This window comes from Apis florea, unplaced genomic scaffold (assembly GCF_048593485.1).
Source record: "Apis florea isolate Af1SG1 unplaced genomic scaffold, ASM4859348v1 contig_3078_pilon, whole genome shotgun sequence".
NCBI classification, from domain to species: domain Eukaryota; kingdom Metazoa; phylum Arthropoda; class Insecta; order Hymenoptera; family Apidae; genus Apis; species Apis florea.
In genome coordinates, this window is record NW_028256702.1 from 1,337,759 (window position 1) to 1,354,259 (window position 16,501).

A 16,501-nucleotide genomic window follows, 5' to 3' on the forward strand; every position below is an offset into this window, starting at 1 on the left:
AAATAAGATTTGTTTATTGTAATAATTTTCATATATTAATCTTTTAAAAAAAAAATTATCAAACAATATAATTTGTAAATGTATTTATTATATATGTCCAAATATTTTTATCACACAATAAGATAAACGATTTATAATAAAATATTTGCACAAAATCAAAAAAATTTATAAAAAAATCAATTAAAATCATATTTATCTTTTATCCTTATATAAAATAAGAAATTATAAAAATATTAATATTAAAATTTTAATTTCATGATAATAATTAATTCCAATCTTTATCCAATTTTTCTAAATTTTTTAAATTAATTGGCTAAAAAAAAAAAAAATTATTTCTTAGAAACAAAGCAATTGTTTGTACATTGCAAGTTGCGATTTTTATCTGTATCGTAATCTATTAACTATCAGGTTGCTTATGGAACGTATTAATTCGAGAATATTTATTATATATATTCGAGATGAAAGAATGATAAAAAAATATTATCATTGTTTATTAATATTTTTTATAACAAAAATATATAAATTATATTGTTTTGCAAAATATTTTCAGCAAATATCTTTCATATTTTTAAAAAAGATTATTATTTTGAAAAAGATAATATGTGATATTATAAATAAAAAAAAATTAAAATTTAATATTAAAAATATTGTTAATTGAGAAATAACAAGGTAATCGCTTACCTTAATTGTACATCAAACTAATTATATACCGAATAAAACAAAATTTTCATAAATAATAAAAATATAGAAAATCAAAATCAAACATACCTTAATATCCAAATATTTGACTATAATTAAGATTGAAATATGCCAAGGTCGGAAGTATTATATAATATACTCATATCCTGTTAAATTATCTTATTATAATTTCATAGAATAATAGTGTATTATGTTTAATTTCTTAAAGTTAAATGATCTCTATTTGTAGCAAATAATACATAAATATTATGGCAGAAAGAAAAATCTAGTATTTTTATCTAAATCTAGTATATTTTATATAAATCTAGTTATATAAATCAAATTTTAGTTTTTGTAATGTAAGAAAAATAAATCTTTGAAAATAAAAATATAATATACTTACTTTTATTTAGTAAAAAAAAAAAAAAACATTAATGAAATAAATATAAATTAATAATTTTAAAAGTGAAATTAATAATGACTATTAATGAAAATCATTTTATCACTCTTTAATTGTTTAAATCATTTGCTTTATATATTTGTTAATAATTTTTTAAAAAATCAAATTTATTGTAATAAGATATTTATTCTATTTTACTAATTTTAAATTAATTTCTCAATGCTAAATTGTTTTTCATTTATATAAAGTAATAATTTTTTATAATGATATTTTCTTTTCATAAATCATTATAAAACTATTTTAAATAAAAATTAAATAAAAAACCATTTTAAATAAATTTCTTCTATTTCGTAAATAAAATCCATTTCCTTTTCATTTTTTACTATACTTGTTTTTTTACAAATATATTATTAATAAGAATATTCGTTTTATATTATTATGTATTTTAAAAATATCGTGATCAATTTAACGAATGTTTATAGCAATTGTTTTGCGAACTAAGTGTGATGAATTTGAATAGTAGAATGGTTTTCACCTTTAAATAAGGTCAGTAAACAAAACAAATTTTTTTTTCTATACTGTTCCAGATCTTTCGATAAATTATAAATCGTTATATTATTCATATATGTTATAAATATTACATAAAAATAAATTTTGATTTTTTTATTCAATAATTGTTGCAATTTTTCTTTCAATAAATTTTAATTTATAGCCCATATATATAGAAAGAAAAAGCTCTTTGTAATATACGATTATTTATCAATTATTTATCTAATTACATTAATATAAATTATTGAATAATTTTAAAACAAAACAGAAATACTTTATTATTTTATTTTTTAAATATGTTCAATTTACTTACAGTGAAAATGCTTGAATCATAAATATTAATATTTCTTCTTGTATTTTATGATTCTATCAATAATGGCCAAATTAATTTTGAAAGATTTTTATAGAACAAATTAAATACGAACATATAACTAATCTATAAATATCAATACAATTTAAACTAATTTAAACTAAATTATCTAACTTAATTATAGATTGTAAAATTCTATTTATTCTAAAACTGATTGGTTCAAACGTCCACGGAATACTAACCAAATTAAAATCAACGGACATAAACGGTTGTCGTTTTATATTATATATGTTGATTAGTTTTATCGCAAAAAGGAAACAACCAATCAGCGTACTTTCAAATCTCTAAATATCCTTCTTGCGCATGAGTAAAGGATTGCGATAATGACGATTTTGTGAATTAAATAAAGGCAAATTTGCATGTTTTTATATTAAATTTTCGACTAATTTTTAATATTTCATTTTAAATATTTGATTTTTATAACATATTCGATTATTGAAAAATAATAAAAATAAAATTATTTTAAATACTAACGTCTAACTAAACTAAAAATAGCTTTTTGTATATAAACATATAGATATCATGAAATTATACCAGATTGTGTTAATATTTATTTGACTTTGTCATATCTTTAAACAAATTGTGAAAATATCTTAAACAATTTACGAAGGTCATTATTCAATTTTCAAATGCAAACTTATATTTTTTATTGCATATTTTTATGGTATATAATAAAAACTATTTATTTATTTATATTTTGTATATAAACCGTTTTCGAGAGATTAATATTTAATATTGATATTAGTGATATTTTTGTAGATTTTTACTATATTCATTATTGCTTCATTAAATTTCCTTATAATCTAAAAATATTATATCACTTATTATATTATTATATTATATATTATACACACAAAATTCATATCTTGATAGTAACTTGTGTAAAAAGACACTAGTATTATTTTAAAATATTTCTATACGAATAAATATGCAATTATAAATATATATTTCTATATTTAATCTATTCAGAATTTTTCAAAATTAAATATAACTATAATTATATATAACTATAAATATAAATATAAATATAACAATATAAATTAGTAAGATAAGATATTAGTATTACAATTTATTTTTTAATCATATTAACATATTTCTTTATTTTTCATACTTCTTAAAATATTTAAATTTTATTTAAATTAAATAATAAATAGTTCATAATTTTAAGTTTTAAATTAAGATTAGATAATATTTATTATAGTATTTATTATATTATTAATTTAATATAATTAATATTATGATTATATTAATTTATATAATATTATAATATAATATTAAAAAATATTTATGTATTTGAATACATATTAGCATATGAATTACATATAAATGTTTTTCACAAATAAGTTATTTGCATTTTTGATATCTATAATAAATATAATATTAATTAAATATTTAGATTATCATAAGATTACATCATTTAAAAGAAAAATATATATTAATTGTTGACGATTTTAATTTCAAGAACTAAAGCTAAAAATGAAATATTTGTACATTATTACGTTATATTAAATATAACTTATCATTACCATAATTCAATATTATAAAAAGGTCCTAACATATTATAAAAATGATTTCTTGTATTTTTTGTAGTGCTTTATTTTTTCTATTCATCAATAGCTACTGTGATTTGACATTACATATTTGACTTTTCACATAAAACAATTTACAATTTAGTTAAATTCTTTTTAATATTACATTGGCAAGAATTATCATTGCTTTTATAATATTTTCAATATTAAATTTATATAATATTAATGAATAAAATGAATTAAATTAACAATCCTATATATTAATAAAGATACAAGAGTATTTTTATTAAAATATGTATACAACATATTTGGTTTAATTAAACAATGAAAATCGTTAATTATAATAAAGATATATTGCACTTAATTTATAAAATATATAAATATCAAAAAGACTTTCATAGTATTGTAATATATTAACATATTTTCATTATTTAATTTTTTCATTTTTAAATAATTTGTGTAATTCAATATAGCTAATTTAGTTAATGTAAATTTTGAAAATATATTTATTGAATTAATTAATTAAGATTGCTTGAATAATTATTATGAAATACATTGTAATATTCTAAATTGTAATAACACATACATATTATAAGTATATATATATTTATATATATACATATAATTGTTAATCCTGTACATAATTCAGCGCTCTCACATACAAATATAAATATTTATATGCTAAAAAATGATAATAAATATTTATAAGCTAAAGATAATAAATTACTACTAAATTAGCTATTAATCAGAAATCAGACACAATTTAAGTATTATATATATTATAATAATATATTAAATCAATTAACATTAATTTAATAGTTACAGCAAAACAAACAAAAATTTAGCATAGGTACATTTTAACATTGCAACTCGATACTTCTAATTACATTTCGCATTTAAATATCCATTCTCTCAATTACCAAAAATATTGAAAAATTTTCAATTATTTTAAAATAGTAAACTTTTATTATATACAATAACATTCATCATATTAGGATTGAAAAACACGTAAAAGTTAACAAAAATTTATAACTTGTTTAAATTTTTTCCTAATTTTAAATGTCATTTCTGAAATTAAATTTATCTATTTTGCAAAACATATTGATATCGAAAATAAAATTCAATAGTTTTTGCTTCTAAACGAAATATATGGAACATGAAATATTTTTACTTTATATGTGCATTTAATGTAAGCATTTTTTTTTATGCATTTGATGATTGATTATGGCAGTTACATTCAATATGATATGCCTGCACCAATTCCATTATATTATACTAAGTTATTAGATAGGATTTTTTATTTTTTAAAGCAATTGTTGTTTAATGCTTTATGAGTATTAATTTTATATATGTTTACAATATTTTTTTAAAATAAAAATAAATTTTATTTTGCACAAAAATATGAATATAATATAAAAATGCTACAAATTTCTTTCTTAATGACAATATTAGTTAAAGAAATTTTTTTATAAAATTAACTAAATAAATTCATTTTTTACTATAAGATACATTATTAATAGCATACTAAATAAAATATTAAGTTCTGAAACTTGAAAAAAATATTTTATATAATTGGAATAAATTGTTCTTTAAATTCTTCAAATTACAGTAGAACTCCATTTATATGAATCTCTTTATAGGAATAAACATATAATAGGAATCTAATTTTCTCCATTTTCTATGATTTTTTTTCTAATTAATAGAAAGTCATGTTTATAAAAAGAATTCATAAATATATATGAATAAAGAAATTCTTTAAAATATATAATAATATATCAAATATTATAAAAATAATTTTGCAAACATAATAACCATCTATTATTTAATAAATAATTTTTAATTTATTTTATATCATAAATATGATTTATATTTTTAATTATTATTATAAAGACATTTATATAAGTGGAATGATGCTCAGCAGTAATTCGCACCAAGAATTTAATTAAAGTTTAAATAATCAGACTTATTTATAATATTGTTCATATAAATGGAGTTTATATAGAGTTAAATATAGACTCTCTATAGTTTATATATTAAATATAGACTCTATATAGTTTATATAGAGTTTATATATATGTTCCATTATAGTTGAAAATAGAAATTCTTACTAAGAAACAAAATGAAGTGATAGTAAATGCTGCATATTTTTCGATTATTTTATATACTTTTATATAAATATAAATTTAAAAATATAATAGGGTTTTTTTTTAAATAGCATTTTATTATATTTCCAGGTATACTAGTCAACTTGTATTTTTTCGTTATTTAGAAATTATTAAGTTATTTATATTCTAAAACTATTAATTTAAAAATTATTTTAATTTTATTTATTATTTTTGTATGTATAAAATTTAATATTATGCCATTATAATATTTATAAACATAAATCAATTGCAAATATTGAATAATATAAAATGTATTAATTATTAAATATATAAATTTGTATATTTTGATATTGAATATTTTAAGATAATGATTTTTCTCAGCACTAATATGTTAATATATAAAAATAATTTAATATATTTAAAATAGAAGTAATTTTAAAAACTAATAGATTTAGAGTATAAATATCTTAGTCTATTTATGATCAAAATTAAAGAATAAAAAAAAAAAAAAAACTTGCATTTTTTAAATATATGTAGAATATATTTCTCTAAATAAAGAAGCAATATAGAAAAATGCAGCGTCTAATAACATTTTATTTTGTTTTATAACATTTTTTATACTATTTTAAGAATTTATCTTGTTTTCAGTTATGTAAGAAATAAATTATAAGTATATAAAATACATTATTAAAATTAAATATTATGTAATAAAAGATATAAATAAATGCAATATGCATATTAATTCTATTTTTTAAATTTATAATTAAATTATTAATTTCACATTTAATTTTGAGTTAATATTCTGTTGAGCAATAATTATATAAGATAATACATATTATGTAATTTAATTCATTATTTAATAATAATTTAATTATTATATTCTTGAAGAAAGAAATATGTAATAATATTTTATATATTCATAAATTTGTAAAATTGATTAGGCCTCATATATTATTAAACTTACTAATGTATATGATATTTTATGCATAATTACATATCATATAATGTTACTAAAAAAATGGCAAATATTTTATAGATAAATAAACAATAATTTTTATATAAAAATTAAGATATTTATATGGCACAAAATAAACATAATCTATGAGTATCATAGATTATAAAATATAATTCATTAAAATTTTTCATCAAATTTCCCAATTTTAATATCATTTCTAAACTATTTCATATATAGTGACTAATTTCTTTTTCTTTTAGTGATTTATATACTTTTATACATAATTTTTTAAATTATTTACGTAATATATAATACTAAATTGCAGACAATGTTATATGTAGCAACATTTTTTTTTATATATTCTTCTGTAATTTATATTAAAATTCGAGCACCTTATTTGTATTGAGAAGTTCCTACATAATATATTTTTCTATTGCTTTTTTAATGAAATATTATAATTATAAGTGAATGTATTGAATTATAATTGAAATTGATTTTTCTAGCAACATATTCTTTTTACAACTTTCATAATTTCATTATAGACTTCAATGAATTTGTGTATTTCTTCGACGGACCATTTTGAACTTAGATCTACTACAGGAAGTAGTATTCTGTTGATGCTGTACTTAATAATGAATATGTATAAATATAAAACACTGGTTGTATAATTTATATATAGTTCATAGTACAAAATAAGTTTTTAAATATTATTGTTTTATAATTCTTGATTTTACCTTTGAAAAAAATTTTATTATGTTTTCTTTGGCAACCCCACAGCAAAATGAATTATGCCTATAATTATTTTGAATTAAAAATTATTTAATTGAATAATTTTTGTTACTTAAAAAATTGAATTTTATTTTTAGTTTTTTTTATTAAAAAAATTATAATTAAAATTATTGATTTGCAATACTTACTTGTCACTTTTGACCAACAAAAAAAGATTATACTTTTATTGTATCGTACAATTTTTATTTCGTTGAGCTAAACCAGCTCTAGATAAATTACGTTCTATTTCATCATCATCTTCGATACTGAAATATAATATGAAATAAACACAATGCAATCTAATATTTATAATAAATATAAATCAAAAATTCTTTCTTCTTCATTTATATTCAGAAAAGCAAATATTTAAAATAATTTAAAATATTTAAAATATTTAATCAATTATTATTTTTAATATTTATTGATTTGTAATACAATTTCTCTAATAAATCCAATATTAATATAAGTGATTAAAATAAATAAAATTAAATTAAATATAAATTAATAATTGAAACTTACGCTCTTTCTTGTGTATCAAGATGATGGACTAATTCATCTCTCTTATTTACTATTGAAACTAGCTCCTCTAAAAGTAAATTTTCTCGCATTTTTTGTTCAGGAGTTTTTCTCCATTCTTCTACTGCTAATATACTTCTCAATTCACGATTCAATAATTCAAACCGTCGTTCTAGATCGTCTTCTTTTTCTCTAAAAAATATTAAAATCGATAAAAAAATTGATAAAAGATATTTAAATTATATTATATAATTAATTAAATAAATAGATTAATTAATAAATAAATAAGAAGTTTCTTACAATATATTCAATTGCATTTGTCTTCTTAATAGCGCATTTTTTTTATTAACAAGTGTAAACCAAAGAGACATTAATCTTTCAGTTTCATCTTCATTATCACTTTCCATTGCAGCTCGAAGTTGTTTTTCAAGTTTAGCAGCTTGAATATCTATTTGAGTTTGTTCTCTTTCTAATGCTTCTAATTCATTTTGAATATAAGATGACATGTCTTTTCCAAACTAGATACAAAATAATTGCATTGAAGTATTTAATTTAATTGAAGTATTCAAAGTACAAGTAATTGAAGTATTCAAATTAATTTAAAACATACCCCTCTAAGCGTATATGAAGTACTATCTGGGCTAGTTTTATCTGGAGAAATTCTTTCTATTATTTTAGAAAACGAAAACAAAGGAGAACCTGTTTTTTTTTCTCCATCTATTACATTTGGAGTTCCTAAAGTATTTCCATTGTATTCAGACTGAAATATTTATTGTATATCATACATATATATTTTAATATAAAAGATAAATTTTTCAATAAAGAAATTATTAAAATTTAAATCATTTAATATTAGATATATACATGATGTTATTTATTTGAATTTAACTACTTTGAAAAATGATTAAAGATATAAATATATGATGATAATTAATAAATTATTTTTTATAAATTTAAATGCAATTAATATATAATATAATATAATATATATAATACAATTAATACCATTTCTTAAAAACAATAAACGATTTTTTTTAAATATTGTTTTTTATATCATAATACAACAGATTATCATTTAAAATAAAATAAATAAAATAAAAATAAATATTATTTTTTACATATTAATAATGTAGAAGTTTTGACAAAATATCAATATTATTTAATAAAATAAATATTTATATATATAATATTTATCAATATGAATATTCGAAATAAATAATTGATAATAGAAAAAAATAGAAATATGTATATATATATATGGATAATAATGGATTAATGCTTTTAAAATTCGTTTCACAAAAAATATGATTTAATAAATGATTTTCATATATTAGTTATTTTTATTGTTCAATATATTCATCATTTAACATTATTATTATTGTATTTAAATAGAATTTAAATATTATATATAAATCATGAAGATATAAATAAAATGTACAGTTATGAGTGTAATTATTAATTAATAATTTTTTTAATTTTTATATAATTTATAAATCTACATAATATAAATAATCATATAATAAAATAGATTGTTTTTAATAATTAATAATTACCAATAAATATATATTTATTATCTTATATTTAGATTATGTGATGATTTATGAATATTTAAGAATATAAACATGGATTCAACAATAAAGTAATCTGATCAGAAAAGTTATAAAAAATGATAATTAAATATATATTATTATTATTACATATTTATCTAATAATCTCTCATTCATATCTTTATATTTTTTTAAATACAAAAATATTAAATTTATAAAAAAATAATCACTAACCTTTGTACTAAATTTATCACCTGGAGTAGACGGTGTAATACTTCGTCTTGGACTATTATTTTGATCATCTATTGAACGTCTATCACTATTATTGTCATCATTAATTTGATTTGAAGTAATGTTCACACCCATTTTTACTTCTGCTATTAAACGTCTTGCTCTTTCACGCAATTGTTGCTGTCTTTCATCATCATTTTGACTCTAATAAATTATAAAATAATTAAAATCTATAAATTATAAAATAAATATTTTTTAATTCAAAGACAATCTTATTATAAATAATAACTATAAATAATGAATATATAGATATGACAATAAATGAATCTATATAACTATCTTATATAAAACCATAACATCAAAAAAAAAAAAAAAAAGAAAAACAAAAAAAAAAAAACAAAACCTCAATAGGACAAGCAGCAGTAGAAATAAGACCAGTTGATTTTGTATGATTCCTAGCCTGTTCTAATAGTTGTCTGGCACGTTGTCTTAATTCGTCATGTCGACTGACTAATGGCTAATATAAAAAAAAGAAAGAAGAAAAAAAAAGAAAAATAATAAATTAGTTGAGATACTACAAAAAGAATTGACAAATATAAGCAAAGTAATTACATTTTGAGAACGTTGTTCTCCTTGTGGCGATATTGTCTGATATTCAGTACGATTTCCTCTGTCACTTATATTGATTGAATCCTGTAAAATGATGCATTTATTGAAGTTATCATAATTATTAAAATAATAAAAATTTATCAAAAAAGATTAAAATACTTAAAAACTAAAAATTAAATAACAAAAAAAAAACATATAAATATATAATATATACTATAAATCTCATGTTAAAAACATTAACAATATAATGTATATATATTTATATACAAACAAACAATAAATTTGCATACAAAACGTATAAATATACATATGTAATAAATACATATTAAATAAATAGCACATTCATATTAATCAATAAATATTAATTAATAATAATAATTATGCAAACATTTTTCATATTTCAATTCATCATTTGAATAGAATTATTCTAATATCTTTCATTTGATGAAAATAAATCATTGCAAATCTTTTATATTAGAATTATAATTAGAATACTTAAAAAAACAAACATTATAACTTTTTGTGTAATAAATAAAATGCCCATCATACCATCGTTCAAAATATATATGTATAAATAGTTTTTTCCTTAATTTTAATTATTAATTTCATTAATTTTATATAAAACTATGATTATTTAAATTAATTTTCTAAAATAATTAAAGATAGAAAAAAATATCATAGTATAAGTAAATAATTTCAAAGATTTTAGTCTATTTTATTTTATTATATGAAATGATATATCTTTTTGATATAAATCATAGTTATTTTTACAAAGCTTTAAATAAAACATAGAGATAGAAAAGCATATAAAATAAAATTTTCAATATATATTTTTGAATCAATATATAATTCTTATTATATTAATATATTATATAATAAGTTTATTATATTAATTAAATATAATAAATTTATTTTTTTATATATGCATTATAAATATATAAAATCTTCATATATAAAATAAAAAAAATGTGAATCTTTCTACTGGATAAAATCGAAAAAATTTTAAATAAATGCAAATATATAAATTCAGATAAAAACCTCAAAACTTTTATTCTTTATTTTTTAATTTTTTTCCTTAAATATTTTATTTTCCCATAAATAAAATAAACTTATACGATTTAAAAAAAAATTAGTCTTAAAATTTTTAAATATATCAATCTTTTAAATAATTTTAGATATAGTGTTTAAAATTATAGTCCGAAACTATTTTACAAAATAGCTGAAATTACTTTCATCTTTAATTATTTTCATAATTCTATCTTTAACTATAAAACTCGATATTATGCGGAATATAAAATATAGTAAATATAAAATGAAATATAATTCAATATATATATCAATGCATAAAATAGATAATATAAAATCAATAGACAATTATACAATATGTACTATATAAACAAATATTTTAAATATACTGACATTATTAACTGGCGTTTCTGATTTATTAATCGAGATTGATTGAGACCATTTTTCGTCAATTATTTGAATATTTTCTTCTTCTTCGTCAGATCCAAAAGGATCTGTTAATTGTCGACGAGTCATTAATATAGGTCGTTGTTGTGTTTGCGATATTCTTGGTGGAGATTTACTCTGTGTATATAATTGAATTTCAATCAATATACTTCTTATTATTAAGTGAAAAAAATAATGATTTATAATTTTATAATTTTAAATATTATAATATAATATTATAATATTAATATTATAAATATATATTATATTATTATTAATATTATAAATTATATAGAAATTATTTATATAAAAATCTATTTATGTACCTTTTCTCTAGACAAATATTTTTCTTTTGTTGGTGATAATACTTTCTCTAAAATACTTTTTGAACTAGCTAATATAATATCTTTAACATCCTTAACACTTGATGGTGACTTATCTTTACATTGATCATGATCCTGATTTTCTATGTTCAAACTTAAATGTAATTTATTTTTTAAAGCATCAATGTTAACATCTTCTTTTTTATTATCAAATGGATTTGATCTAAAGAAATATAATATTGTATCTTTATTATTATTTTTATTTTCTGAAAATAATTAGAAATATAAGAAACATACCGTTTGTTGTTATCACTTTTATTATTTTTATGATCCATTTGATCTTTTTTGCGCAAATTAATTATTTCCTGACCAAATAATTGCACACTTACATCTGAATTATTGTCTGTATTAAATCTGCCAATCATATAAGATGATTCATCTGCTGTTTTACCTATTTGATGTACCTGAAAATATAGTAAATAATACATTATATAAAACATGTTATATAAATTGATTTTATCTATTAAATGTTATGTTACTCTTTGTATATGTAATTACATAAGATTCAATGAAATTATTAAATAACTACAAATATTTAAAAAAAATATTACAATATACAAAAATATGATGTATATATATATGTAAAAACTTGTAAATTCTAGAAAAAATAACAAGATTTGATTACAACAGATATTTTAAATATATTTTATTCATTAAAATACTTAAAAGGAAGTAAATAATATACATAAAATATTAATCAAATAGGGATGTATAAATAATATGAGATTTTGTGCTTCGGATCAGAATCAAAATTTATAATTTTCAAATATTTATTCAATGATCAGATATAAAAAAATTATGAAATTATGAAATGTAAAAAATATGTAAATAATGACATAGATAAAATTTTATTATATATATAATATACTTCATATTGAATTTTAATAGAATAAAGTAAATAAAAAATTTAAGAAGAAATTCTAGAGATTTACAAAAGAAATATAAAAATTGATAAATTTTTCCTAAATTGATAAATTGATCCTTTTTTCTACTTAATTCTCTCAAGCATTCTATATATTTTTATATAAATAATTATATCTAATTTTTTTAATAATTGTAAATAACATAAAGATAACATAAAAAAATAAAATAATTTTAAAAAATATAAATCTGTTACCTCTAATTCGTGACCAGTAAAATGTGCTCTCAGTTGATACAAGTAAGTCATCACAGCTAATTTATCAGGTACAGTCAATATATCCATATCTGCTGGTTCTATTACTCTAGGTATCCCAAGAGCTTCTCCAGCATCAAATGCTTTTTTACAATTACCCTTTACATCATGTGGCAATAATGAATCTATGTCTCTGCAAATTATCATTTAATTATTACATCAGATATTTATGTTAAAAAATAATCATTTTATTTATGTTAAAAATATTTAAAAATAAAATATAAATTTAGATTAATTTTAAACATTTGTGAAAAAAAGTAATCATCTTTAATATCATTATGATATATATTATATTATGATTATATTATGATAATATAATTTTTGAATCATATCTTAAAAGTTTTAAATCTATTTTTTTTTATACATACATAAGATCTGATCTAAAATGATGTATGATTGCACAAAATGCCATTCCATTTCTCCAAGATGTTGTAAGATTAGTAACTTTCACTCCAGAATAATCTTTAGTTACTTCTTTACACCATTCTAATAAATCCTGACCTGGAGTAATTTCTTTTAATCTAGGAATATTGGCATCATTCTTTTTTAATTCTAATGGTTGCAATGGTAATCTTATCAATGTATGCTCAATATTTTTACTGCAATAAATATTTAGTAAAGATATTAAATTTATTTTTTTTTTAGCATAATTAATATTAATTTTTTTATTAAAATTTCTTAATATACTTGTTTTCAACAGCAATAGTATCCTTTAAAGGTGATTTTTCTTTAAAGGAATCACCAATGGCTGACAAACTAACATCACGGATGATATGATCGCTATCATTTACAGGAGTGGTATCATCTTTTGATAAACTTGCCACTGTGGATTATACAATATGATTATGAATATGTATTGATATATTATATGTGAATATATGTAAGAGCTTTTATATATGTAAGAATTTGTGAATTTATATATACATATATATATTAAAAATAAGTATATATAATTTTTTAATATAATTATTGAACACACCACTTATTGGAGTACTAGGTAATTCACTTTCAGTAAGACTACTTGTCATTAGATCAAGTTGAGCAGAGATATCTAAAATTTCATCAAGATTTTTTCCAGATACTTCTTCAACATCTTCTGGTATATCTTCATTATCAAAATCATCTAAAGGTGCAATATCACTATTGTTGTTAACTGACATTAAACTTGCCATACTCTGCATATCTTCATCCCTGATTAAGAATTATAATAAAAATATTAAATTTGATTAGTAATATGTTTGAAATATTTAAAAATATTTTCTTACGTTGCTTTGCCTTCTCTTAAAAAGACACAAGATAAAGTACATTCTAATGTAGCATTAACAATTTTTTTTGATGTAGGTTTTAAATCTAATTTAAGTTGTTGTTGACTAGATTCCAAAGTAGCATACTTTTTCATGTTTATGTTTGTAGCAGCTACATGTCGTCTTTTACCAGTAGATGAAACCTAATTATATATAATTAATAATTAATATATTAATATATTAATTTATATTTCCTTACTTCTAATATATAATAATATTTATAATATAAATGTTTATATTTGTTTTTTCTTACATCTTCAATTACAAATGTCCAATCTTTATCTTCTAATTCATGAGTTCTAGGATCTTTAAACAAAGTTACTGAAACTGTATGATTGTCAGGAACAGCCCAACTAATAACACCTTTTAATGGATCACTTAAACTGGGTTCCCAATCTAATGGTTCTGAACTAACTCTTCTACTACGTCTTGTCCATACAACACTTAGTTTGTTTGGCTTCCTATATAATGTTAGAAAATAACTTTTATATATAGCATAAAATAGTTTCTAATAATATTTATATTCACTATATTTTACATTCATAATAATATTACAATTGTGTATAAATATCTTATAAGATAAAACTATAACTAACAATATGTATTATATATTTAAAAATATGTGAATTAATTTTCCTTTTATATAATTTTTTAATAATCTTATAATTAAATATAAATACTAATTTATAACAAATGCATACTTTAAATTTTTATGTTTATAATATATTTTATTATATGAAAAATTATATATGTATAATATATAATATATAATATATATAATATATAACATATAATAGGTATATATATATATATATATATGCTTATGTCAAATCAATGACAAAATGTCATTCTTTATTTTACAAATGGCACATAATATTTTGTTTCTACATAAGTTTTTGAGTATAAATAAAATTTTAAATAATATATAAATATAAAAATTTTAAATAATATTTTATACAATAAAATACATATATATATGTATATATATATATGTTCCTCATAACATGTTATAAAATATATTTGACATTTGTTAGAAAATGACTTATGAATTTATTTATAAGAAATATTAAAAACTTTGATTATGTTCTGAAAAAAATTCATAATACTCACCATTTTGTTGTCGTTTGTAAAGTAACTTCATGATATGATACAGTAAATTGAAATTTTGCGGCTCTCTTGTTTACCCGTTGTAATCGTTTCCAAACAGAACTCATTTTTTATTAAATTAATTTTTCGATGATTTTTGTATTTTTTTTTTTTTGAATTTATAATTATTTACATACGTGTCTAACGTGACACATCATTTTTGACAAAATTATAGAAATTAAAAAATCAATTGTTCATAAAACGTGTAAAGAAAATATTTTTTTTTATTTTAGGTTATTGTAATATTAAGGTTGTAAGATTCCCTAATAATTCATCTATTTGACATTTTTACTAATGTAATATGAACAAAAATATATATTTCTTGATTCATGAATTCACCAATTTTTTAATTTATTACATATTCCATTGTCATTTTTATAGCAACAATATTTACGCACAAAACAATATACATTTATAGATTAAAAAACTTTGATTAAAAAAAAGTACAATCACAAGATTAAAAACTTTTCCAATCAACTTGATCTTTGACGAAACCTTTTCAACTTATTGATCTTATATTATATAATTCTATGATAGGAAACTTGATTGTAATATTATTGAACAGAGAAAATTTGATAATTTTAAAGTTTGTGTAATTATTTTTACAAATTTATTTTTTTATAAATTATTGTAACTTATTTAGTTATTTATTAAATATTTGTAAAAATAATAATTACAATTATTACACGAAATAAAAACTAAAAACTTATTTTATATATATATTTTAATATTAATTATTAATCACATTAATTATCAATTATGCAATATATAATGTAGATAATTTT

At 18.0% G+C, this 16,501-nt stretch overlaps 1 protein-coding gene across 3 annotated transcripts; it reads right to left on the reverse strand.

The window, feature by feature from the left end:
* Positions 1-6,696: 6,696 nt before the first annotated feature.
* Positions 6,697-16,246, reverse strand: Ehbp1 (Eps15 homology domain containing protein-binding protein 1). 3 transcript variants are annotated; one of them, XR_015292200.1, is made up of 19 exons: positions 15,681-16,246; positions 14,824-15,031; positions 14,532-14,713; positions 14,246-14,457; positions 13,954-14,089; positions 13,635-13,865; positions 13,210-13,399; positions 12,330-12,496; positions 12,036-12,255; positions 11,677-11,847; positions 10,261-10,341; positions 10,052-10,165; positions 9,652-9,852; positions 8,481-8,630; positions 8,171-8,388; positions 7,874-8,062; positions 7,504-7,620; positions 7,321-7,378; positions 6,697-7,206 (listed from the first exon to the last, which is right to left on the reverse strand). XR_015292200.1 is itself a non-coding variant. In XM_003697057.4 (18 exons), exons 1-17 carry the CDS (start codon positions 15,782-15,784, stop codon positions 7,539-7,541), a joined length of 2,856 nt encoding a protein of 951 aa, XP_003697105.4. In that variant the 5' UTR covers positions 15,785-16,246; the 3' UTR covers positions 6,697-7,378; positions 7,504-7,538. The 3 variants fall into 3 exon arrangements, 2 of the variants coding, with proteins under 2 accessions (XP_003697105.4, XP_086764627.1); XM_003697057.4 differs by having other exon boundaries at positions 6,697-7,378; XM_086908501.1 differs by lacking the exon at positions 10,052-10,165 and having other exon boundaries at positions 6,697-7,378.
* Between the last annotated feature and the right edge of the window lie 255 nt (positions 16,247-16,501).

What these genes read in the sequence shown, in the direction of transcription:
- Ehbp1 (XM_003697057.4), bottom strand. Translation starts at nt 15,784, where the DNA reads ATGAGTTCTGTTTGGAAACGATTACAACGGGTAAACAAGAGAGCCGCA. An exon ending in ACCTAGTACTCCAATAAGTG is followed by an intron (nt 14,090 to 14,245) that starts GTGTGTTCAATA and finishes TATAATCCACAG; the next exon opens with TGGCAAGTTTATCAAAAGAT. An exon ending in GAGAACAACGTTCTCAAAAT is followed by an intron (nt 10,166 to 10,260) that starts GTAATTACTTTG and finishes TTTTTATATTAG; the next exon opens with CCATTAGTCAGTCGACATGA.